This window comes from Stegodyphus dumicola, chromosome 6 (genome assembly GCF_044657685.1).
Source record: "Stegodyphus dumicola isolate Sdum_Otavi_A_Nest chromosome 6, ASM4465768v1".
Taxonomy (NCBI): Eukaryota; Metazoa; Arthropoda; class Arachnida; order Araneae; family Eresidae; genus Stegodyphus; species Stegodyphus dumicola.
In genome coordinates, this window is record NC_140773.1 from 205,001,154 (window position 1) to 205,025,679 (window position 24,526).

The following is a 24,526-nucleotide window of genomic DNA, read 5'->3' on the forward strand; positions in this document are numbered from 1 at the left end:
TGTGGAGTATTTTCAAAATTATGGGATCTTGGAATCAAAAAAGTATGAATTAATGAAATTTAAAAAAAAAATTGTTTTGTTTGGACCAATAAAGCTTCAATTTTGGTAAGCCTTTTTGTATTCAGCTATAATACTGAATGACATTGTATTTTGCATCTTTGTATCCAAGCATTACTGAATGTCAAATTATGTCAGTGACAGAAAATGTATTAAAAAAACTACATAATGACCAAGAAAACTCTTGTCTCTAAAAATATAGTGGCAGCTACTAAATAATGATAAATAAAGAATGAATAATGACATAATAAGAATTTCTATGTGACTGAAATATAAAATTTCTGGAAAAGCCAAACATTCCAATCAATATCTTTGATAAATTAAGATCACAGAATCACTGGTTAGCAGTGGTTGGTAGTAGAATCATCATCATATATAGCAGGGGTGGCCAAAGTGCGGCTTGCGAGCCTGATATGGCTCGCACAAGCAATTTGCGCGGCTCATGCATATAAAATATGTGTATTAAATATGGTAAACTAAAAGTACTCAGTGTCCAAAAGGAAGTAATTAATTAGTTTAGACTCATTTTACAAAGTTATCAGGGATTTCTTTCTATTTAAAACCTCCTCCACTACTTCCATAATGATGTAAATATAAACTTGTAGCTTTTAGAAAATCTAGATGCAGCTCTCAAACATTTCTGAATTCAAATGTGCGGCTCTTACTGACGTGAAGTTTGGCCAACCCTGATATATAGTATTCTGTAGTGAATACCCCCTTCCTCATTATATAGCATGATAACACATTCTTGTTATTTAATTAAAAGCACTTCATCACAGTTTCTCACTTTTATGGTAGCCAACATTACCAAAAAAAAAAGTTTATGGTAAAGTTTATGATATAATGCTTGAAGATAGAAGATTTACAATAACAATTATGAGCTATATTTAGGGACTCTATAATTTCTGTGTGAATAGTTTGCAAAATGCAGCTAGTTAATATAATAATATATTTATATTTTTAATAGCATTAAAAACAGATATTTGCACATGTTGATGGGAAGTGCTTTTGAAGTTGGCATAATTTAAAAAATTGTCCTAGATAATTTTCAATAGTTTGATAATGAATGTTTATGGTACTTGTGTATTATCCCGTTGGCCATGAAATTGTTCCAAGTCGTGTCTCAAGTATGGGTAAGCATGGTGTAACAAGCACTTTTGTTTGATGTAGTACAAGCTGATTCTCAATAACCAACTTTGATTTTATGAACAAAGATATAAATAAACTGTTGCTGAATTTTTTTCCCTTGCAAGAAAAATTAATAAGTGAATAAAATTTGGAACCTAATTATTTTTAAAGTTATGGGATCCCGCTTTAAAAAAATGTATGTATTAATGGACACTATATTGTGTTGTATTTGATAAACAGTAGTGATTCAATAAGAAGAATTGTGAGGAGAATATCTATTCAAAGATTGCAGTTTGAAGTCAGTAGATTTGTGACTGCACTTTTTTCAGTTTCAGTAGGAAGTGGAAATTATAAAAACCTTTCTCATGAAATTTATAAATGAAGCAAGTTGCATATTTACTGTTTATTGAATAAAAAGGCATCAGTTCCTTCAGAATTCTGAAGGAATAATTGGTGCCAACTGTAGCAGAATATCTAATAACTTTCTTGGTTTGATGGAGTCAGGTTTCATGGTCAAGGGATAATATGTGAGTACCTATTTATTTTAGTAATGAGTATTTCTTTTAGTCAAGTGTATATATCAGCATTTCTTAAACTGTAGGTCGTGACCCCTGTCGATGCTGCGGGACCTGCAGCAGGGAGTCGCTAAAAAATTTAGCAGTTTTGATATTTCTTTACCTTATTATAATAATTTTACAATTACCAAATCTTTTTACACAATGTATCTGAAAATAAAGATAAGACATTACAGACAAAGGAAAAAGGAAAATGTTTTGATGCATTCTTTTTATAATAGAAACATTCATTTTACTTTCTTTGCATGTAATGCTGTCATTTTGTCTGTTACTTATTTAAAATTTTCTCATTGTTCTATGTCTTAAAATTAGAAATTAAAGTTAATGACCTAAAACGCAATAGTGAAACAGCACAAGTGAAAAAACTGACAGTTTCACACACACACGTGTGTCGAATTTGCGCAATGTTTATGAGGTCGCACAAAATTTTCGTAAATATTATGGGGTTCTGGGGGGTCATGAAAAAATCTCGGTGATAAAAAAGGGATCGCGACTGAAAAAAGTTTAAGAAGCTCTGGTATATATATATATATATCCGAAATTCTTGTTCATTAATTTTTCTAATTTCTCATAATTATGTGTGAGCAAATTAAGTAACGAATTTTAAGCTATTTAAATTATTCATAGGGAAGGATATTAAGATATAAGTTTTTATGTTTTTGAAATTTTGTTAAGAATTTTGAATACGAATTTTATAATTATTTTAAAAATGAAGTAGGTGTAAAAAATAAGTGAAATTATTACAGATACGTAATATGAAATTATGGTAAATGCATGTTAAATGTATGGGTGATTTTATGTAAGTATAGTGTATGTCGAGGGAGTACTGGGTTCCTAAGCAGAGGCCTGTAATTGCCTCTGTACAGTTGTTCCCTTTACCCTCTTCAAGTAAGATAATGTTGGAGGCTCTCATTTTATTAGTGTGTAATTTTTTTATATTATTATTATTATATTTTTTTATTATGGAATGTATTAGTGCAGTTCTCAAAGGCCAGTTACCTTAATGCAAGGAACGGAGGCCTTTTCAAGTAACTGTCTAGGCACCCTGGGCCACCACCACCACTCTCATAGAACACACGGGTTAGCTCAAGAGGACAGCCCTATTGATGGATATGTTTGTTTAGAAGTATTGCGAGGCTTCCAGTTTGGTAAAATCAGGAATTGTAAATGAAAGATGATAACGGTGAAACCATAAATTCTGAAAATCTTAATCCTATTATTTATGATGTTAAATTATAATTTATCAGTATGGAAATAAGTATCATAAATATTTATGTGCATTACATTTAATTATAAGTAATGATTATGTAAAAGTTTATTTTGTGATACTCTGTGATAACAGGAACCTTCTCTGAAGAATTATGATTATGTGAACTCTCAAACAAAAAGACTTTTGGACTGAAATGCTGAAAAATTCAATAGGACTCTAAAAATTTAAAATTTATTTAAAAAATTGATATTTATAAATTATACTTTGCAGGACAAAAATTTATGATTTATTTATTTATTTTTTTTATTTTTATTTTTATTTATTATTTTTTTTTTTTTTTTACATTTGCTAGTGCTTTAACTCTTTCTCTTTAAAAAGGCTTCTCTGTCGCTACGCCTTTTTCTTTTTGAAGGGGTAATGTGTAAGTGTAAGATAAAAAATATGAAAGCAAACTTCTAAATTCAATTCGCTATAACCGCTTTTATTTTTTATTTCATTTGGAAACTTCATCTTTCTGCCCTAAAAATAGCTCTGTAGTTTAAACTGCGTCATTCAAATTAATTATGCCATCTTACGTAACCGCTAATGCAGATGCCTCTTAACCAATCACCAAATTGCAAACCAAAACGTTTTTCTTCGCCTTGCTTCCATCTTTCATAACTACGCATTTCAGCTTTTGCTCTCTACTGTGCTAAGATGTAATTTCGCTGGCTTGCTTTCTATCTCAACAATATCAAAAATGTAAATCTTCTGTGGAAAGGCACGACTAGAGTGCCAAGTGATTGTGGCCACAAATATCAGTTGCAAATAAAAATGTAATTAAAACTGCCTCGACTGCCAAGTTCTTTAGATATTACCAAGTTAGCATTACTAACGTACTACGCAATCGAAATCTTCTTCAATATAGGTCTAATCACGCATCTACAGTGTTCAGTCTTTTCCTTTTGCTTTTAATATGACATATATATAATAGTAAAATATTTTAAAGAAGTATATACATTCCTTAACCAGTGTTAATTAGTGCATTCTCTAAAAGCTAATAATTGTCAAGGTGATTTGATAAATTTGACATTTCTATTATTATGTTTAGTCATATATTTGAGGACATTATTGTTATAATGTGCATATAGAAAATAAAACAGTGTCATCTACATTTTTGAAATAAATATTTATTATATTTCAGAATGCTAAAAGAAGATGCCACTGCCTGGGAATTAGGAAATTCATGGCCATTTAGCTGTTATTTCCCATTTCCAGATAAACCAGGTTTTCCTGGCTTTACTGATATATCTCCTGAAGAACTTAGATATGAGGCTTATAAAGCAAAAGAAAATAATTCATTTGAATCATATGTAAGTTAGAAACTTGCTTTATGTTGTTCACACTGTTTACAGTTTTTCTGGTATACTAATTTTGGATATATTTTCTTAAAATTAGATGTTATTATTCTAAAATAGCTAGTTAGTTTCCTAGCTAGGAAACAGTAACAAATACATTGTTGTTGTTTTTGAAAGTTACAAGTTGATAAAATAAATTAGAATGCCATGCAAACTGATGACAAATGCCATGTATGTAAATTTGTATTGCGATGCAACACAAGCCTATTTCAAAGTAAGCCTATTTCTTTTTGGACTGTGGATAGAGTTTTGTCAAACCAGAGGAAAGTAATGTAAATGAATGAACATAGTTGATTTGTATAAATTTCTAAGTGATTGTTTGTCTCTGCTTGACATTCTACAATAATTTTTTCTGCCTTATAAGATTGAAGGAAATTTTTTTTCTTTATACAGTCAAAAGTCGTTAATTTGGACACCCATAATCCGGACCTCAAAACTAAAATCTTTCTGCGCATGCGCCGCGTTGACGCATGCGTGTAGGCGTTTATGCATGCGCACAAGACCTTTACGACTGCGCATATGCGTCTGTGCAAGCGCAGAATACGTTTTTGCGTGCGCGTTTAATGTATAACGGTAATAAGCTAAAATTATCTATTTCAGTTAATGTTGATGATTGCGTTGTTCCTTAATCTTCAAATTGGATCCGGCTTGTTATTTTTTGCAGACTGTAAGAGCAATTTTATAAAAGTAAGCTTGAACTTTCGATTATGTCAAATAGAATTTCCGATGCTGGAACTCCCAAAGGATCTACAAAACGAAAGTATGTTTCGATGTCCATCAAACAAAAAGTGGAATTGCTGCCAAAGATGAATAAAGGCATATCCTTTGTTTATTTACCGTTCCGAAATCTGTTTATCAATTTCACGCTGCTCTGCGCGCGGGGGGGGGGGGACATCGCGGCGCGCAATGAACTGGAAGTTGATCTGTCAGCACTGTCGTTATCTTCGGGGCAGATGTTTTTATTTTATTTGGCTTATAATTCCTTACTAAATGTAGTATTTCATCTCGATGTACTCCGTCTTTGATATGATTTAAATCAAATTCCTCATCATTATAAATATCACGAATACAAATCAAATAGTTTTCTGGTTGCAATTTTCTAATTTCAGATATGCGTAATGTATGCTTTACGCATGTGCGCGTTAAAAGAAATGTTTAATAAAGTAAACAAATAAATATTAAGCTTCTTTTTTTGTAAATTTTGATACCCTTTAGATCGTAATTGCTCATTATTTTATAAATTACGGTTTCATATTTTTAATTTTATAATTTCTGCATGCCATCTTACCAGATTTAAACTGATGATCTATAATCCGGAGAAATCGATAATCCGGAATCGCCGAAGTCCCGATGAGTCCGGATTAAAGACTTTTGACTGTATTAACTCCTTGGATAATATGGTAGTTATCAAAAGCAGAATGTCATGCTCTTGGGTACTATGAAACAAACATATCTGTGACTATATAGCATCTTTATGGGATACAGGCACTTAAAATCCATAAAACCTGAAATCCTCCAGAAATGTTAGTTATTGGGAAAGATAAGTTTAAAAACTTTTGTATTATATTCTATAGGGTGTATAAAAGAAGAGCTGTGATAAAATTACTACACTAATTATAATAAACATACCTGTATATTATAATAAATGTACTTTTTATTCATGTAAATTGCTATTCATTAATAAGTATGAATTTGCCATATATTTTGGTGTAAAACACACATTTAAAATAAAAAAAATAAGATCAAAAGTTACGGATGTGCATTATATGCTGGTTATAAAAACAATAGATTTAAAAATAAAGAAAAGATGAGCATACAAAGATTTAGATTTCTGCATGTACCTAAGTGTGTTTATTTAGAAGAAATGACATATTTTATGTGCTTGAAATTTTTTTTATTTAATAACATGAAACGTTCATCATATTCGTCTTCTCTTGTATCGTCAGGCACTTCACTGAGTTCTGTTTCATCTTCCATATCATTATTACTCTGATCCGTAAATAAATAATCATCTTCTATTTCATCTAGATTGTTAGATATGCTGCATTTTTTAAATGACTCTTGAATTATTTTGGTTTAATATCATTACATGTTTTTATTATCCACTCACACACTATTTCTAGATTGACATGATGCATTTGGCCTCCATTTGTAAATGTTTTTTTCTGCCTTCTAACATCCACATATTCCACTGCTGTTTAAAATTTTCTTTGAATGGTCTGTTGATAAAGGCTGAACTAATGACATTAATCTGCTTGGACTAGCTGCCATGTTCTGTATTACACACTTTTCAACAAATTTTTCGTATTATTCATTAGATGGGATCTGAACATGTCCAAAACTAAAAGATTTTCTGGATTCTTGAAGGCAACAAAACACTTTTGCCAAACATATCCTATTCACAATTTCACACCATTTTGTCCATCCATCCTTCCTCGTGAACATGAATAAAAGCACCGTTTGGGAAATTATATTTTGGCATCGTCTTTCTTTTAAAACTAATCATTGGTTTCAATTTTGTACATCTGCTAAACAGGAAAGCATTACAGCTAGGTGAAATTTTTCATTAACTGTTGTTTCTATGTGAATCATTTTGATTCCTTTTGCATCAGTTGCTTTCATATATCGTATTCATTTCCTATCATTCCTTCATATTCATTTCCTATCCTATCTGGTTATGACAAAAGTTTTCCAGCAAATAAACGTCCTTAATAAAATTAGGGAGGAAAAAATAAAAGTACTGCCTTTGGTGTGGGTAGTAATCACCACCCAAATCTATGATTTTATGCCAATGTTTTGGTAGTATTTCAAAGTCTTTGGCCCAGAAACTTGGTGGCCTAAGTCCAAAAACAAATCAACCTCATTTTAAACATCCTGTACAGAATGGAAGGTAGCACCAGCACAATGCAGCTGCAGGTTGAAAAAGGTAGAGGTCTGAAGGAGTGATGTCCGGGCTATATGATTGGTGTGTGGTAAAAGATCCATCCCATTTGAGTCCATACAGAATCCAACTGGTAAATGTAGACACATGTAGTCTTGCATTATTTTGATGGAACATTATCTTTTTGTGCTGGAACTCAATTTAATGATTTTCCTTATTGTAGAAAGTTTTACCTTTTTCCAAATTTTCTTTGTGTATAATACCACAGCAGTCCCACCGGGATACAAAGCATGATCTTGTTGTTAGTCAAATTGCACTTTGGAATGCTGCCGATGGGGTCACTGAGAGCAGACCAACCCCCTTTTCTGTTTGTATTGTTGAAGTAAATCCACTTTTGATCACAAGTGACGTTCAGAATTTTGCCCTTGTGTTGATATTCGAGCAGATTAGTGTGGGGCGAATATGTCTGTCCTTATCTACTTGAGTCAGCTCATGTGGCTACCAGTGATTGAACTTGTATGTCAAGTTTATGCGATGCATGGCGTGAGTAATGGACATGGCACTAACATTTACCTCCTTAGCAAGCTCTCGAGCTGTTGCATACTAATATTCTTCCACAATTTTTCGCAGATGGGCCTCATGAGCATCAGTAAGCCAACCAGAGTGCTCTGCTTCTTAGATATCATAATCCTTGTATCTGAGCTTTTGGTACTAAACTTTCACAGTGCCATAAGATACAACATTAGTACCTGATGCTATACACAGGATTTGGTGACATTCTGTAGCTGATGTTTTGCAACAGAACTAGAAGTGAATGATGGTTCTAACTAAGTAGTGTGAGAGTTCCATTTCAGACACCTTGTACTTAATGATAACAATATTTTTTTATTAAATTTCACAAGACATTGTTCTAAAGCAAGTCTCTTTCTTTCAAATGCCAAAAATCATTTGACAAAATATGTTTAAACACACCAACACGAACTGTTTGCATAGATGATAATTGCAGTGGCGAAAAACTTTCATTAAAACTCGATGTTAAACACTCCTGAAGTTTCATCCATATTTTCAATATGTGACGGTATTTTTTTTTTTTTTTTTTTTTTTGCATTAGTCAGAAATATGCTTCTAAAACTTATCAATTTGTTGCCTAAATCTTTCATAATCCTTTGCGAAACTTGTTTTTTTCGTAGAGCTAAATTTTTCCTTGCCATAAATCGACTATGCCAACACAGAGTTGCTTTAAATTTTTCACTTTGATTTGCATTCTTTTTTGTCCATTTTAAGGCAAATAAATATATAGTGTTTCTTGTAACAAATACTCCATTCTGACTATTTTCTAGGATCCAGTTCATGACACTTTCTTCTAGGATAGGCCATTTTGTTACTCCTTTACACAAAACACATTTATTCTTTGCATATTTATCATTATGATATTTTTTTTCCACTTGTGTGTGGAGCTTTCACCAGCACCAAACCTCCTTGCTGCAGCACAATTTGTATTTTTTTCCACAGGTTGAATGACTTTGCATCTGAAGCCAGTACTTTGTTTGTTTCGTTTGGCCAAAGTTATATTTTCTGAAAGAAACACTAGATCAACTGCATTTCAACTAAAGCAAATGCAATTTAACAAAGCCTTCAATGTTAACTTCAAAATCACAGCTTCAGATGACTACAGAAAGAGAAAACATCTGAATCCTAATTCTGCAAAGTTATTCAGATCAGAAGTGCATTCTTATTCCAAATTTTGACCCCTTTTCTTGAAGCCCAAGAATAACATTCTTCTGCACACCTGCATTACATACAAGACACTCTCTTTGCAGAATTATTTACTCCCTCAATCGTTTCTCCCACACTCATTTTGTTCCTCTTATTACTGTTCGATGCAGTATACTATTGTTCGAAAGCCTGGGAAAAATCTTTGAATGAATGGTTTCAAAAGATAAGAGCGTACATTATCTTTTGGGTTTCTTCATAAAGAAAAAGGTAAATGTACCTAAAAATTAATTAACATAGGTTGAAATTATAAGTGCATGTTATATGCCAGAATATGCAGAACATGTGAAGTAATGGTTAAAAATTGTTTGAAATTAAAAAAAGAAAATTTGTCACAAAATAATATGTATTAGTTAAAAATTTGCATTTTAGCATTTGAAGATTTTTGTAATAGAAACATTATTTCAGTTTCATTTCTTCACTACATTGTATAATGTGACAAACATGTTGTGAAAATTTAATTCAAAGTTGTTTGTTTGTTTATTTTTGTGCATACAGCGGTGAAGATAGGAAAAAATTTTATAACATAATATGAAAATGAAAGTGAAAGGTTTACATATATGATAGTAAATAATATTTAATACTTAAATGTAGGAAAGCATAGATGTATGTTTGTACACATGCAAGAAAAACTCTTCATTTATTATATTAAAATGCTAAAGCAGCATTAATATTGCTGATGATCTGTTAGTGAATTATGTGTTCAGTGAGTAATATGCTGTGTTACTTGCATATGTATTAAATTACTTTCCCGAGAGGTATTTAACTAGGTTTCACATAAATATACTAAGTATTGCATAGTCAATTGCTTTCTCTATATTTGCTTTAATATATATATAAATATACTAAGAATTTAATAAGAAAATTGTGTTTTTATGTAAAAAGATAAATCTTTTTTATGTCTTGCAGTAAGGTATTGCTCTTCTACAAAAAGAAGTCTACTCAGATTCACTCATAACTGCATGTGGCTTTTGATGAGGTACCATTTCAGTTTTCATTCAGGCCACAAGATAATACCAGCCTATTACAATTACTCCTTCCTTCCTTCCTCAATGGCGCGAAGCCCAGGGTGGGCCCTGGCCTTCTCAAGAAGCTTTTCTGGGCCAGTTGTCTTCAGTGTAGCATTTTCCAGTTTTTGGTAGGTCATTTTCTAAGCAGTCTAACCATCTTAAGATTTGGTCTGCTTTTTTTCCATGTGCCTGTTGGTTTGGCATTGAAGAATTTTTTTTTTTTGTTTTTTTGTTTTTGTTGTTGCATGGTCTTCATCTATTCTGATAACATGGCCTGCCCATTTTATTCCTTGGCATTTAATGAAATTAATGATTTCAGATTCATTATATGAGTGATCTAACTCCAAATTTGATCTTCTAAGCCACACACCATCTTTTTTTTTTATATCCCTCCAAAAGTACTTCTCAAAAACCTTCCTTTTTAAAATGCCCAACATATCCTCATTCGTGTGCATAATAGCCCAAGTTTCACATGCATATATCAAAATTGGTCTTATAAAGCTCTTATACAGTAAAACCTTTGTATTTCTTTGAATTACACTTGATTTCATATATTTTCGTATTCCATTGAACCATCTATTGGCTGCAGTGATTCTCTTTTGTATTTCTGTAGTAATATTGGTCCTGTTAGCTTCAGAACTTAAATATGTGAAGCTGTCAACAGTTTCAAATTTATATTCTCCAGTTTCTAAGTGAGTGTCTTTGAAGTCTGTTTTAGTGAAAGGTATATATTTTGTTTCATTTTCATTAATTCTCAGGTCCATCCTGAGAGCCTCCTTCTCTAGAGATATAAAAGCTTGTTCTAGCAATAATAATAATGCCATCAGCAAAAGCCAATAACTGTAGCAGTTTATTAAAGATATTTCCTCTGGTACTGATGTTTGAATTGCAGTTGTTCAGTATCATTTTATATGCTAGAACTTTTGTATTAAAGATGTTTCTTTTATTATTGATGTTTGAATTACAACTGTTCAGTAACATTTTATATGCTAGAACGTTTTTGCATGTAATATGAAAGTACTGATAATACACGTGTTTTGAACACAGTGAACAGTAAAGTTCACTGTGTTCAAAACACGAGAAGTAGTAAAGAAAATAGCCTTATATTTGTCTTCTAATACTGGTATTTGACATTCTTGTGATGTATTCTTAATGTCACTATTTAATATTCAGACATTTTAAAATGTATAAAAGTATGTTGTATACATTGGAACTATGACACATAATTTAGAATGTTCATGTTGCATTCTTTACAAATGCATTTTGCATATGTCATTATTGAACATTTTCTACACATTACAAGAAAGTAAATGCTAGTAATTTAGTATATGCTGTAGAAGTGTAACATGTTGATATAATTTAGAACATTCTCTCAAAATCTTTCTAACATATATTTCCAAAATATTATCTGTTTATTTCATGAATATTCTTGTGCTGATTGTGTGAAAATTATCAAGCATTTGATCAAAATTTCCCATTTCATTGAATTGTTTAATTGCCTGATCACACAAGTGGCACATGTATTCAATGTCATAAAACCATAAATACTGTATCACCAAATTATATTATACATTATCAAGTATTACTTGTATAAAAGTGTTATTAGATGATGGAATTTACTTTAGAATACAATAGTTTTATTTTGAAATTACTGAATACTGAATTGAAATTTACTGTGTTTAGTGAAAAAAGGCAATACATATTTTGTGTCATTATTGCTGTGAAAAAAGAGTACTTTCTGATTATCTGTCCAACCATCCCGAAAAGTTGCCAATCATTGATAAGTAATTTTTTGCAAACCAAAGACAAAAATGGCAAGAGCTGTTTTCAAAAATGGTGATACCTTCCCCCCCTTTCTTTGTTCTCATCATATGCACAGTTTTAGCTTCAAGAACATCAGAGAATTTGAGAAATGTAGCATCACACACAACATGGCACTGTGCATGTTTTTGTTTCTCCATGTACACAGTGATCTGTTTTTGCTTAATTGCATCTATTTGGCATCACACATACTGTTCCTCCCCCCCCCCCACACACACGCTCAGTGAATAAGCAAAAACAATGATCTGTTTTTGCTTAAAAAATTGGAGAATTGGGCAATTTGAAGCATCAGCACATAAGTACGATCACTTTTGAAGTGAAGTTTCTTGGAATAAAAATGCACAAACTCATCAAACACTTATCAGAACAAACACAAACAAAAAATTTGAAAATTTTGTGGTTTTTAGTTGAATTTCAAAAGCCAGAATCCCCATACATGTGCCTCATGAGCACACACAACTAAGTTGCCCCATAAATACTTTTCTGTAGCTTATGGGTTGCCTATCTTGACAAATCAGAGTGCTGCTCGGTGAACTATTTTTGAGATTCTGTGGGTTATCAGAAAGTACAGAAAAGTTTCAGACTATTTTTTTAAAAAAAATTTCGTTAACTTGTATATAGTAGGCAACACTTTATGTAATTCTGTTTACTCATGACTATTTCGGTAATATTAACCGAATGATAACATTAAATGATGAGAAAAATATCTTTCAAACTATCAGTAGACTTTAATTTAATACAAATATGACTAGAAACGTATAAAAACTTACTTTCACAGTATCTTGATTAGGGGAGAAAATATTAGTTTATTATCTGGAATTATTACACAAAATTTCAGTCGTGAACTGTTCATATTCATAGTTTTATAATTATATTCTGGAAATTTGTTCCAGATAGTGACAGGCATTTTCTTCTGTCATTGTTGGTGCAAATTTTTTTCCACCCAAGTGTTGAACCCCCTCAATCCATGTTTGTTTTAGACATATTTCTTTATTCAACTTCCTATATTTTATCATTTACTAAAAGGTTGGCATATTTAAAATGTATTTTTGTTTTTTCTGGGATGGGCTCCAAAACTTACACTTGTTACCTGAAATCAACAGAATATAAATTCTTTATCTTCCAAATAGTTAAACATTTAATATGCATTATTATCTTTCAATTAATAAATATTTAATATATATTAAATTTAAATTGTTATAAATTGTTTGATTTATCTTCCAATTTGATTTAAATTATTAAGAAATAATTGTATTTCTTAACAATTTAAATGTTTATTTTATATTTTAATTAAATTTCCAATTGATATAAATTATTTGCTACATTTTTGTAATTACTAAAAGATATTTCTGATACCATATATAATATATATATGTTGCAAAATTATTTAAATTTTCTCTCTTTGTTGCCTTTAACCTTTTAAAATCACTGATTCTTACCAAAATCACTGGAGCAGAAAAGTAGTTCTATGGTAAAGAGATGCAGTTTCATCTAGAGATTTTTAGAAATTACATAAAATATAATATTTAACTTAATAGTTGTAACAATATAATATGAATAATATTTTCAGTTACTCTGAACCCACAAATTTTTCTCAATATTTGTACATTTTAAAGAAAAAAAATAGTATGTTTATGTGTCTATTATTGTTTAATTTTTATTCATTTTCATAATCTCTTTAATATTCTTCCTTGTCTTTTTTGTAACTGTTTCTGTGTGTATGAGCAGTGCAAACAGGTGCTATTCCAAATATTTTTCTAGAGTTTCTGAATATTGTTAGTGCATTTATAATTTGTGATTTTTGTATCTTGCGTTAATACGTAGTAAAATTTTTGAATTTTTTATGAAATTCATTTTATATAGCTTTTTAATTCAGTTGAGAATTGAACGACACACTCAAATAATCTCGCACATGGTAATACTTAGACTCTGTAATTTGCTGATTCACTGTTACAAATTCACTTTACTTTTGCACTTTAGCGCTACATACTGTTACATTTCAGAACTGACACTAAGATGCTCTTTTCACTTAATGGAAAAAATCGTGCAATTTACACACAAAAATACATGTGGTGGTTTTCGCATATGGTGCAAATATACAGTAAAATTGTAATTAAACAAATTAATGACATAATCTGTTAATAACATAAAAATAAACTGACAAGCTTGGGAGCTTTTACAGATGTCTGCTTTTAGTTGAATCTAATTTAGTTGGACTTAATTTGAATAAACTTAATGAACTGATGCAGCAAATTCGTATTAAATATTCAGCTTCATTTTATTTCAGTTAATTATGCCATTGTAGAATTTTATAGTGCCCGCCAAAAAAAAAAAAAAGTTACTTTTCTGTTTTTTTTTTTTTTTTTTTTTTTTTTGTTATTATTATTATTTTTTTTTAATATGAAAATATAGTATTCAAAATTTCTTTTTCAATCTAGGTACAAACTGTTGCAAATGCCATTCATAATATTAAATTAAAAAGAGATGCATTAAAAGTTCCTACATTGCAGTTGTTTGATGTCCTTGTAAGTATAATAATGAAGAAACTTTCTTGTGTTTTATGTTATTATTATTTTTTTTTCCATTTTTCATTTTTGTTGATTAGATTAAAACTTGCCTATTAAATTTATTATCTCTTTAGTTACATTATGACTATCTACTTTCGTATTGATGAAAAAATGTTATGAAGGATAGCATGATGCATAATTTATAATGCCATTTTGAAATTCAGCATTCAAATTGGCATTAAGGACAGCTAAAATCTTAAAAACAGTTTTTTTTTTTTTGTTTCAAGTTATATGATCAGTGCAGTACTTTTGTATTAGCACAACTGCCTAGGCATGGTTTGGTGAATTTTATAGAAGAAAAAGAATGATCACTTACAACTGATAAAAAATTATTTATTACATACAAGCATATTATTATAGATATATTTTATATTTTAACTTGATATTTTTCTGTTGGAAATTTTGTGGCGATCTTTCTAAGAGATGCTAAGCAATTGCTTCCTGTATCAATTTTGTGCAAAATAATGTATAACTGCAAAATTTTAGCAGTTTCTTTCAATGCATGCAAATCCCACAAACACACATTTTGAAATTGAGTTTAAGGCAAAATATATCATGATTTTTCTCTAAAAGCAATTGAAATTTATAATGCAATAAAAAGAATGCATACAAAAATAAAGACATTGTTCTTTAAAACTGAAAAATTGTCATGCACATGTGGTTGCTAGAGTTTGATGTTTTTTAAAATAATAGTGATTTTTACTAAGGTGATTACGATAGCACATAAGTGGCCACCAGTGCCTGTCATTCATTGGGTAAAACTTTCAGTTAAGAAATACAATCTGAAATATCAAATTAGGTCTGAGTTTATTTGACAATTTTTGGTTATTATTGCTGCTGTGGAAATAGTTAAAACTGAATAATTTGTATAATGCAACAGTTAATTATTGTGGCAATTATACTTATTAAATATAGTAATTACAAATTATATGCATGATTTAGCATTGTTGAGTGGTGCTTAATCCGGTGATCTTTTTGATGAGGTAATAAATGCTGTTGTATTTCATTAAAGGTGTGTTGGAAATTTGTTAATTCCAAACAAACAGTATTAATACATGTTCAAATGTTCTAACCTCCCAATTTTGAACATAATTCTTTCTGTCAATCACAGCATATTTTTCCTGGTTTTCTCTTACTTCTGATTTTTATCTAACTTCATTTAATATTTCATTACTTGCACACAGAAACAAGATTTTTGAAATTTCTTTAAAACTCTCTCTCTTTTTTTTTTCCCATACCTTCTGTATTTTTTTTAATGACTTCATCAACAGGAAACTACTACTATGCATGTGAGAGTTGATATATCTAGAAATATTGTGTTTCAGTTCTTCAGTGAATATGTGGCATTGGTGAAAATCATCTTGTCACATGAACCAATTAACACAAAGCAAAATCAAAGCTTTTCTCTGCATTCCTGTCTGTCACAAAACCATGTGAATTTCTTGTGCTTGAGAAATTTTTAAGGGGTTATTGTAATAGTACTCAAAGAAGAGAAATGTAGCATTAAATCACAATTCAACTCAAACTGCTGCTGCTGAAGATATAACTGAAACTGTTAATATGGTGCATCAAAATATTTTGCTAACAGATTTTATTACTGACACCATGACTTAGGTTAGATAATGAAAGACTGGAGGGAGAATTGGCTATTCTCCTGTTAGTTCTTCTTCAGAATTGGAATGGAGCAGATCATGTCATTTATAAGGTGCTCATGGCCACGATCAAATTCATGAATATGATCTGATTTTACTATGAAACAAGTGAGATAAGAAATAAGTCACAATAATATTTTTCTATTGCTGCAAAGGGTATAAATAAAAGGGATTTAATAATATTAAAAGGATACAATTTGTCATCTCTTAAACAAGTTTCAAATATTTTTAAGATTGCACTTTATTTGGTCTACTTAATAGCTATAAAATCATTAAAAGTTAAACTTAATTTATATTATGAGATGTATTTATTATTTTTGATGATTGGACATTTTCCCAAAATGATTTGCCACATCATGCCACAAGAATAAGATATATTAGTGTTGCTGATGGTCACCAGCAGGCTGTATGTTATGTATGGCCAATTGTTTTTGATGACATGTGTATACGAGGTGCCCATAATTTAATCACCGGACGACAAAATTAAATTGAAACATATTTTTTACAAAGTAACATAAAATAATTTACATTGATATAAGCTTTAGTTCAAGGAATTCCTTTTATTCTAATTTTAGGAAATGGCAACAGGGAACTTGTTTGTTTTACAGACAGAATGACATCACGCCTTGAAAAAGCAATGTGTACTCTCCAGTTATGGGAAAGGAAATCTCTGAAAACAGTTTAGACTTAATTCTGATGTAAATTTAACAAATCTCTACCAATAGCACAAACAGTTAAATGATTGGGGGACGGGCCAGGCGTTAGTGATGGAAATGTTTCTGCCATTTGAGATGTGTTAGTGTGCAATCCTAGTAAAACTATTTGCCATGCCAGCCAGAAAACAGGAATTCCCAGGTCATAAAGTTGTTCAAGAAACTGACTTTGTATAAACTGCAGATTCGTCAACAAATCAAACCTATTCAGTAAACCTATTCAATTGAGTATATTGTAAGGAATTTTCTGTAGACATTCTTGACCGTATCAGTAATGATGACCAGTTCCTCAGAAAATCTTATTTAGCAAAGAAACAACACTTCATGTTTGAGGAGAGGTTAACGAAAATAATTGTAGGATTTTGGTGTCAAAAAACCCACATTTTGTAAAGGAAATTAAGCAAGGTAGCCCTAAGGCTCTGTTTAGACAATAGTATAAATGTCATAGAGGCATAGTCATAAAGCCTAAAAATGCAAGAATTCCATTCACACCTGTGAGACAATATCTAAGCTGCTGCGCATGCATGGATTGTGTGTACAGTTTTCCTGCTCGATAGGTTTTGTGTGTTTGCTGTGTTTGGTCAACTCTTTTTCCCAAGTCAGTATACAATTGAAAACTTCAAACCTAATGCCAAAAACCCTGAATCAGTTTCTGTGACATAGGTTTGGTTAGTGAAGCTTAACTTGAACCAGATATAGCATTTTTATCACCATCTGAATGGAGCCTTAAGTTAACGTTTAATGCACGCTAACTCATAAGAAAGTGATTGGTCTCTTCTTTTCTCTGAGCCATCAATTAATATGAATGATTACTTCGATATGCTGAGATTGTTTTCAGTACCACAATTAGAAGAAATTTAGCTAAACGTTTTTTTCTAACAGGATGGGGCCCCATGTCATTGGGCTACACATGTACATGTTCCTTGATAAAATATTCCCAAATCGTTGGATTGGTAGAGGTGGACCAATTTCATAGCCACCCTGTTGTCATGACATCACACCACTCTACTACATTTTCTGAGGATACCTGGAGAGCCAAGTTTGTGCTACAGAGATATTTGCCACATCAAAGAATTAAAAAATCCAGTCACCACAGAAATAACTGCTGTGACTCCACAAATTTCTTAATAACCTCTGGACAGGAATCGGGAATGGACTTTATATTCTCTGAGCAACTAATGGTGCTCATGTTGAAGTGTGTTAGAATAAAATTCTTTGAAATGCTAAGTAAAATTCAGACAGTCTCTTTCCCCTAGCTCTTATTCTGTATTATTTAAAACATATATTTGTCCGGTGAATAAATTATTGACACCCTGTATTATATTCAGTTAAGTTTATTGTTCTTTAAGTGGCTTTTGCTAGCATATTGAAAACATGTCTGAAAAAGTCTGTTTCATTTGCTCTATCTTTATATGGCGGCAGGTTCCATCATAGTAAAAAATAATTAAAATATTTTCCCAAAAAAGAATCTTTCTAAAAAAGTTCATGAAATGGTATGTGAAATTAGCTAGGGCAATTACATTTAGAGTTGTGTGGTGTTTAGTAAGGTCTAACATACTACACAGGCCAAAAATTCTAATTTAATTGCAGAAACAAAAGGGGAAAATTACCTGCAACAATTACCTACACACTGATTTTATTCTAAAAATTAAAAATTAATAAAAAATGAAAGCATTTTTGTGAATAGCATTCTGCCATAAATTTAATAATTTATTCATTGCACTATAATCTGCCCTAATGCAGTAGGAAAAATATGTATTTTACAGTTTACAATTAATTACAGTTTATAAATACATGCATACTAAATAAGCAGAAAAACTTTTAAAGTTCCTTTTTAGAAATTTTTAATGAAAAAATTGTATTATAAATTAAAAAGTAGTAATTTGAAATACCAAAGAACTATCGTTAAAATATGCATAAGAATTAATGAAAAAATCAGTTGTAGAAACCAAAGCTTCAAGAAAGTGCAAAAATTCCAAAGTATTATAAATATGGAAAAATGCAATAAATGGATGAACCAATGACCAATAAAACTACACCCCCCCCTTTTTTTTTAAAAAACGGAGTAACGCGAAGAAAGTAATAATAAAAATTTTATTTTAATTTACTTCTACTGCAAGATTAATTTTCAAGTTTCTGTTTCATGTTGTTTGCCATTTTTGATATATTTTTTTAATTCACATTAATTTTTCAGATTTTGCATGACGTCAATAATTTTTAATTAAGTATTTTTCAACCATTGTTTTTAATAATGTACATTTCAACCATATAAAACTAATAATTTTAGGGGCATTGACAATGTTGCCATGTATTGCAGATTTTGATACATAATTGCATGGCTTTTTTTTTTTTTTTTTTTTTTTTTTTTTTTTTTTTTTTTTCCTGAGGTGGCTAGAAGGTTTTATTTTCCTTGTTGTATAAATTTGACATATTCCTTTTTTTTTTTTTTTTACAGTACTATCAAACCTCTGTAAACTCTCACCTGTGCTATCCGAGTGACAGCTTAAAGACATTTGATTATAACAAATGCTTATCATGTTTCAAAGTTTTTTTTGTATATCGCATGATTTGTCAAATAAGCTAAAAGTTTTTATGCTTACTGAAAACAATATATTAATACTTTTTTGTTTATCACTGTACCAAGAATAATTATTACATCTTTTTTTTCAGTGTTCTAAAATGCCTCAGTAATTTTACTCATATAGCTAGCTTATTTTATTTATTTCAGTCAAATAGTGAGCTGTACTTAGTCACTAGTATTTTAATTATTGTATATTTATTAACAGATGGGTGTTAATACTAGTATGTGAAATTTTTTCGTTATTTACGTTTTTTTAAAAAAAATTTTAAATACTTTTTTGGAAAATTTCCTAATTGCAGCATAAAAATATTTTTTTATTTTTAGAGGAAAATAAAAAAAGGAGAAGACCTATGTGCAGATACTTCAAATGGTAATTTAATTACATATATTTTTTAACAGTATCCAGTATTTATTAGCAGTTGACATAAAAAGTGCGCATTTTTTACCTATATATTTTATTTTAATGAATTTCACACTTTATTCATATGAATGCTGTACTAGGAAATGTAGGCTACAAAAAAATTCTGATAAACTAACTTGCTGCTGTGTAAATAATTTTATAATGCTTTAAAACAATTAATATATTGAAGTATAAAGTAGAGATCACTGTATATAGCATTTTATGGTTAAGTGGTTATCTGCAGTCATTTGAACATTGATTTAACTAGTACTTATATATTAGCGCTTTCGTCTTGGCACATTTTGGGGATATGCTACAAATGAAAAGGTTGCTCACAAACTTGTCGTTGTACATGAGCTATTGACTGAATGCGTTTCATCATTGCACACAGAATATTTAAATTTAATCACAATCAAATTAATTCTCAATCACCATTGTAACTGAAACATTTTCCTTTTTTGTACTATATTTCTTCAGAAGTTTTACTGCAGTTCCTTCCATTGCTGTTAGATTCTGCAAGTGCATATTTTAAAAAAATGAGGTTAAGGCAAATCATTTGTCTAGAAACCATTAGAACTTGGAATAAACAAAAGATCATATGTGAAAATGGTGATGTTGCTTGACTGAAGTATTGTTATGTACATGGTTGCCTGAATTTGGCACATTTGGGTACATTCTGAGAATTTGGTGACTTCTACTAAAGTGGTTGTGAGACCATTTAGAAGGCAGTTTAAAGAAAATGCTCTATGCTAATGTAAAGAAACAAGAGTTACTTGATATCATTAAAAAAGATAGGTTCTAGAAAGTAATAAAGAACTTGACATTTTAATTTAGGATGACCATAATTGCTTGAAAATAAGACCACTTTACATTTTAGAATAAATGGTGTAAGAAATAAAAATGTAGGTGAATACTTGAAGAGAGCATGCTTCTAACAGAAACTCATTTGTTCCTGGTAAGAATGAAACCCAAGCTACTACTAAATACAATATTTTACTATGGTATAGGAAGAAAAACATTCCTATTTCTTTTCAGACATTCCAGCAACCAGTACAGCAAGTGCAAGCCTAAACTGAAGTCACTGAAATGGGTGTGATTATTATAAATTAGCTGAGTATAGTAATCACTAATCAGAATATATGCTTATATTTATTCAACAGCCTGGTTTTATCCAAACTTATTGCAGTAAACCCAAAGTAGTGAGGCCTGATTATAAAGTATACAAATAAAAGAGATTATTATTGCAGTTTTATCTTACAAATTAGTTAATTAATCATTTATTTAGGTAGGAAGAATAAATTTGAAACTGCACAAGAATTGTCTTTATATAAGGAATTATTAAACAGTATATATGTAATAATTGTTATTACCCACAATAACAAGTTGTTAAAATAATGGTACAATATGTAGGTAATAGTAATATTAAATCAAAGTAGACTAACTTTTAGATCTAAATATAGTTCTTACAGTTAGCAGTAATCTGTAGTGGGCAACTCTAGTTCTCTTTTAATTTATTTCCGCATGGTAAAGTTTTATAACCACTTCGATGAGCACAGTTGATTTGCCTTTTTATACACTTGTTTATTTTGTTTGACACTGAGTGTTTGCACATGCTGTACTCCTAGCTTCTAAATTTTGATTTCCCACTTAAATTTGAGTTGTCTAAATGGCTGCGATGTATTTTTGGGACATTTAACAAAATAAAATGTTCAATCATAATCACTTTCAGTTTCTTCCCAGTAGTTTCAACCAATTTTTTCACTCCTCTCTTCTGTTTTTCATGCACTTTTTAATGCTCCTTTATTTTTTCTTGGCTTTTGAAAATGTTGCAGTGATCGCTGGCATTATTCTCTCTGAAGCAATGCTTTGCTTTTAAGATGTGGGAATCTTCATATAACATGAACTCCATGATACATGTGAAGTTTCATTGAAATTGTGTGAACAAATATATGTCTTCTTTAAAGTTAGCAACTTGGTTTATTTTTTTTTCTCCCTTTGTGAATTCTCTTTCTTTACTACTGTTCCTAAACTGCTCCAAATTTTCTTTGCTGTCATTTCTTTCTAATATTATTGGTTAATAATCCTAACTTTAGTTCTGTTTCTGTGTCTATACAGACTTCATTCTATGACTGCTTTGAGCAGTTCCTTCTTTCTTCTTTTGGTCACTGAACAAAATGGTACTCTATTGCTCAATCTATGCTTAATTGTTGTATATCCAAGCACTAAAAACATATTCATTATCCTGGTTGCAGTGCTGCTTTCTTGTGATTGTAAATGCTGTGATCTTCCTAAACTGCTCCAAATTTCCTTTGCTGTCATTTCTTTCTAATATTATTGGTTAATAATCTTAATTCTTCTTCTGTTTCTGTGTGTATACAGACTTCACTCTGTGATTGCTTTGAGCAGTTCCTTCTTTCTTCTTCTGGTCTCTGAGTAAATGGTACTCTATTGCCCAATCTATGCTTAATTGTTGTATATCCGAGCACTAAAAATATTTTCATTAGCCTGGTTGCAGTGCTGCTTTCTTGTGATTGTAAATGCTGCGATCTTATGTATTATTTTACTGTCAGACTAAACATAGCTGAAATTTGCTTGATCAAATCTGCTGTTAAATGACATCTGTTAATCCCTTTGCAAAATATAAAGTGTATGGAAGAGCAGTTCCAGTGTCACTTTGGCAGCACATTTTGTTTTTAAAAAGGGAAGAAAATAATAATAAAAGAAATGTTGCATGATCTTGGTAGTTTGTTAATCATTTATATATTCCACATGCGGTTGGCCCACCAGCGGCCGAGCAGTAAAGTCGCTGAACACTGGTAGTTTGGTCCAAGGTTTGAATCCGCGAACGGGCTGGCTGCATGGGCGTTTTCGTGGTTTTCCCCATGTGTAACGTGTATATGAGCCAGTTTCCCTTAGAAAGTCCTCCACGAAGGCATCCTTCCCCTTAGGCAGATAGCCCTAGTGTGCTTTGCCATAATTAAATACACACACCACCACATGCGGTTGAGAGAAAGTCAGTGAAGTCAACTTAATATTTAAGATTAAAAATCTTTTATAATGCCTGGTCATATAGCAGTGTTACAGTGCTGAGATGTTTTTCATATTACACATTTTTGAAAATGATGAAAAATTCCAGCTGCTAATCTAGGAATATGTTAACTAAAATTTTCATGTAGCTGTATTGTGTCATCCATATTGCCTATTAGTCTAATTCCCCCTAGAATTGTTTGAATCTAAACTTGTTTTGCTTTTTAACCATATTGTCACTCTCTTTATTGGATTTCTTCAATTTATTATTAAAGTTTACCTTTGTGTAGTAAAGTTCATCTTGGGAATCATTATTTTTGTGGTTCTGCATACTGTTCTTCATACTCTTTTACATTTTTTTTAATATGCTAAAAGTTTTTCAGTCATGATGCTGACATGCAAGATGAAAGGAAAAAACATAATATCACCTAGGCTAATAAAAAAATATGGCCTGTGGCAAAGAGTAGTGAAGAAGAGGCATATTCAGTAAGCAGAATGCTGCATGGAATTCAGTATTTTGTTGCTTTGGTGAAGCAGGAGGGAAAATTTTTGCTATCTATCATTATAGAAATTTTGACAAGTGTGCCATAGCGTTGTTCATTACACTAAATGCCTAGAAATATCAAGCTTGTTAGAAAGTACCAGATAATTTTCCAGTTATCTAGTTCTAGCAACCAGGCACATTGCAAAATGATGGGAAAGTTTGAGTAACTTTGGAGTAAGTTAGATTGTTCAGTTAGCTTAAGATATATCCAAAAATTTTTTGCAGTTTTCTGCATTTGTGGGATATATAATCTTGATGAGACTATACAGTAAAGTTTATTGGTGAATCACTCCTCTATCAATCATACTTGAGATTGTATGAGACACAATATCATCAGCCAAGGGGATAATATTGATTTGCAAATTTTATACTGTGATTCTTGATATTGTACCTAGAGCAGAGGTAATAAATATGATTAACCTCAGCATGAAGTTTTTCCATTTCTTCCTGCTCGTTTCATTTTGAATGGTATTTCAAGTATTCAGTATTGAAAGTAAGAATAATTTTTACTTTACTTCATTTTATCTTTTGTTTATATCACTTGTATGGATAACTTTTAAGGCCATCTTGTGTTTTATGAAGTGTGTGTGTTTTATTAAGAACTTTAGCTCTTTAGCTTTATGAAGAACTTTAGCTCTTTTTTGTGAAAGTAGTTTCATTAATTTATCTGAAAAGGTGTTATGATATGTGAAATCTTAATAAGAAAGTTAGTTTTAATTTACTTTCTTAATCAGACATTGTGAAGGCAAAGATCAAGTATCATACTTTCTTTCTTTCTTTTTCTTTTCTTTTCTTTTCTTTTTTTTCTTTTCTTTTTTTTTTTTTTTTTTTTAATCTTGTCTTATATTGACATTTTTCCTTATAAGTAAGACTGATGAAAATGATATTTTCCATTTACTTAAATAGAAATTTTCAAGTCAAGGTAGTCTTATTTTAAATCATTTTAAGAGAGTATGTTAATAATTTTCACTAGTATATAAAAAAGTATATCAGTTAAAAGGGGAAATTTTGAATGAACTTTGTTTAAATGAGAGTAAACTTAACAGTGATACAAATCAATTTGCCAAGAAAGACACTAAGCCAAAAAGTAATCATGTTTACATTTAAACTGTAAACTTGTTGGCTTTGAAGGAAAGCAAATTGTTTTTTTATTTAATCCAACATTTTAAAAATACTAAGCAAATATATTC

The 24,526-nt window shown here is 30.6% G+C and overlaps 1 protein-coding gene across 1 annotated transcript in view; it reads left to right on the forward strand.

Annotated features, from left to right (window-relative positions):
- LOC118200477 (uncharacterized) overlaps positions 1–24,526 on the forward strand; it is a 45,720-nt gene that overhangs the window by 19,468 nt on the left and 1,726 nt on the right. The window contains exons 3-5 of the mRNA XM_035372432.2: positions 4,154–4,322; positions 14,291–14,377; positions 19,690–19,735. Of these exons, the coding sequence (XP_035228323.2) occupies positions 4,154–4,322; positions 14,291–14,377; positions 19,690–19,735 (302 nt within the window). The remainder of the gene's footprint in view (positions 1–4,153; positions 4,323–14,290; positions 14,378–19,689; positions 19,736–24,526) is intronic.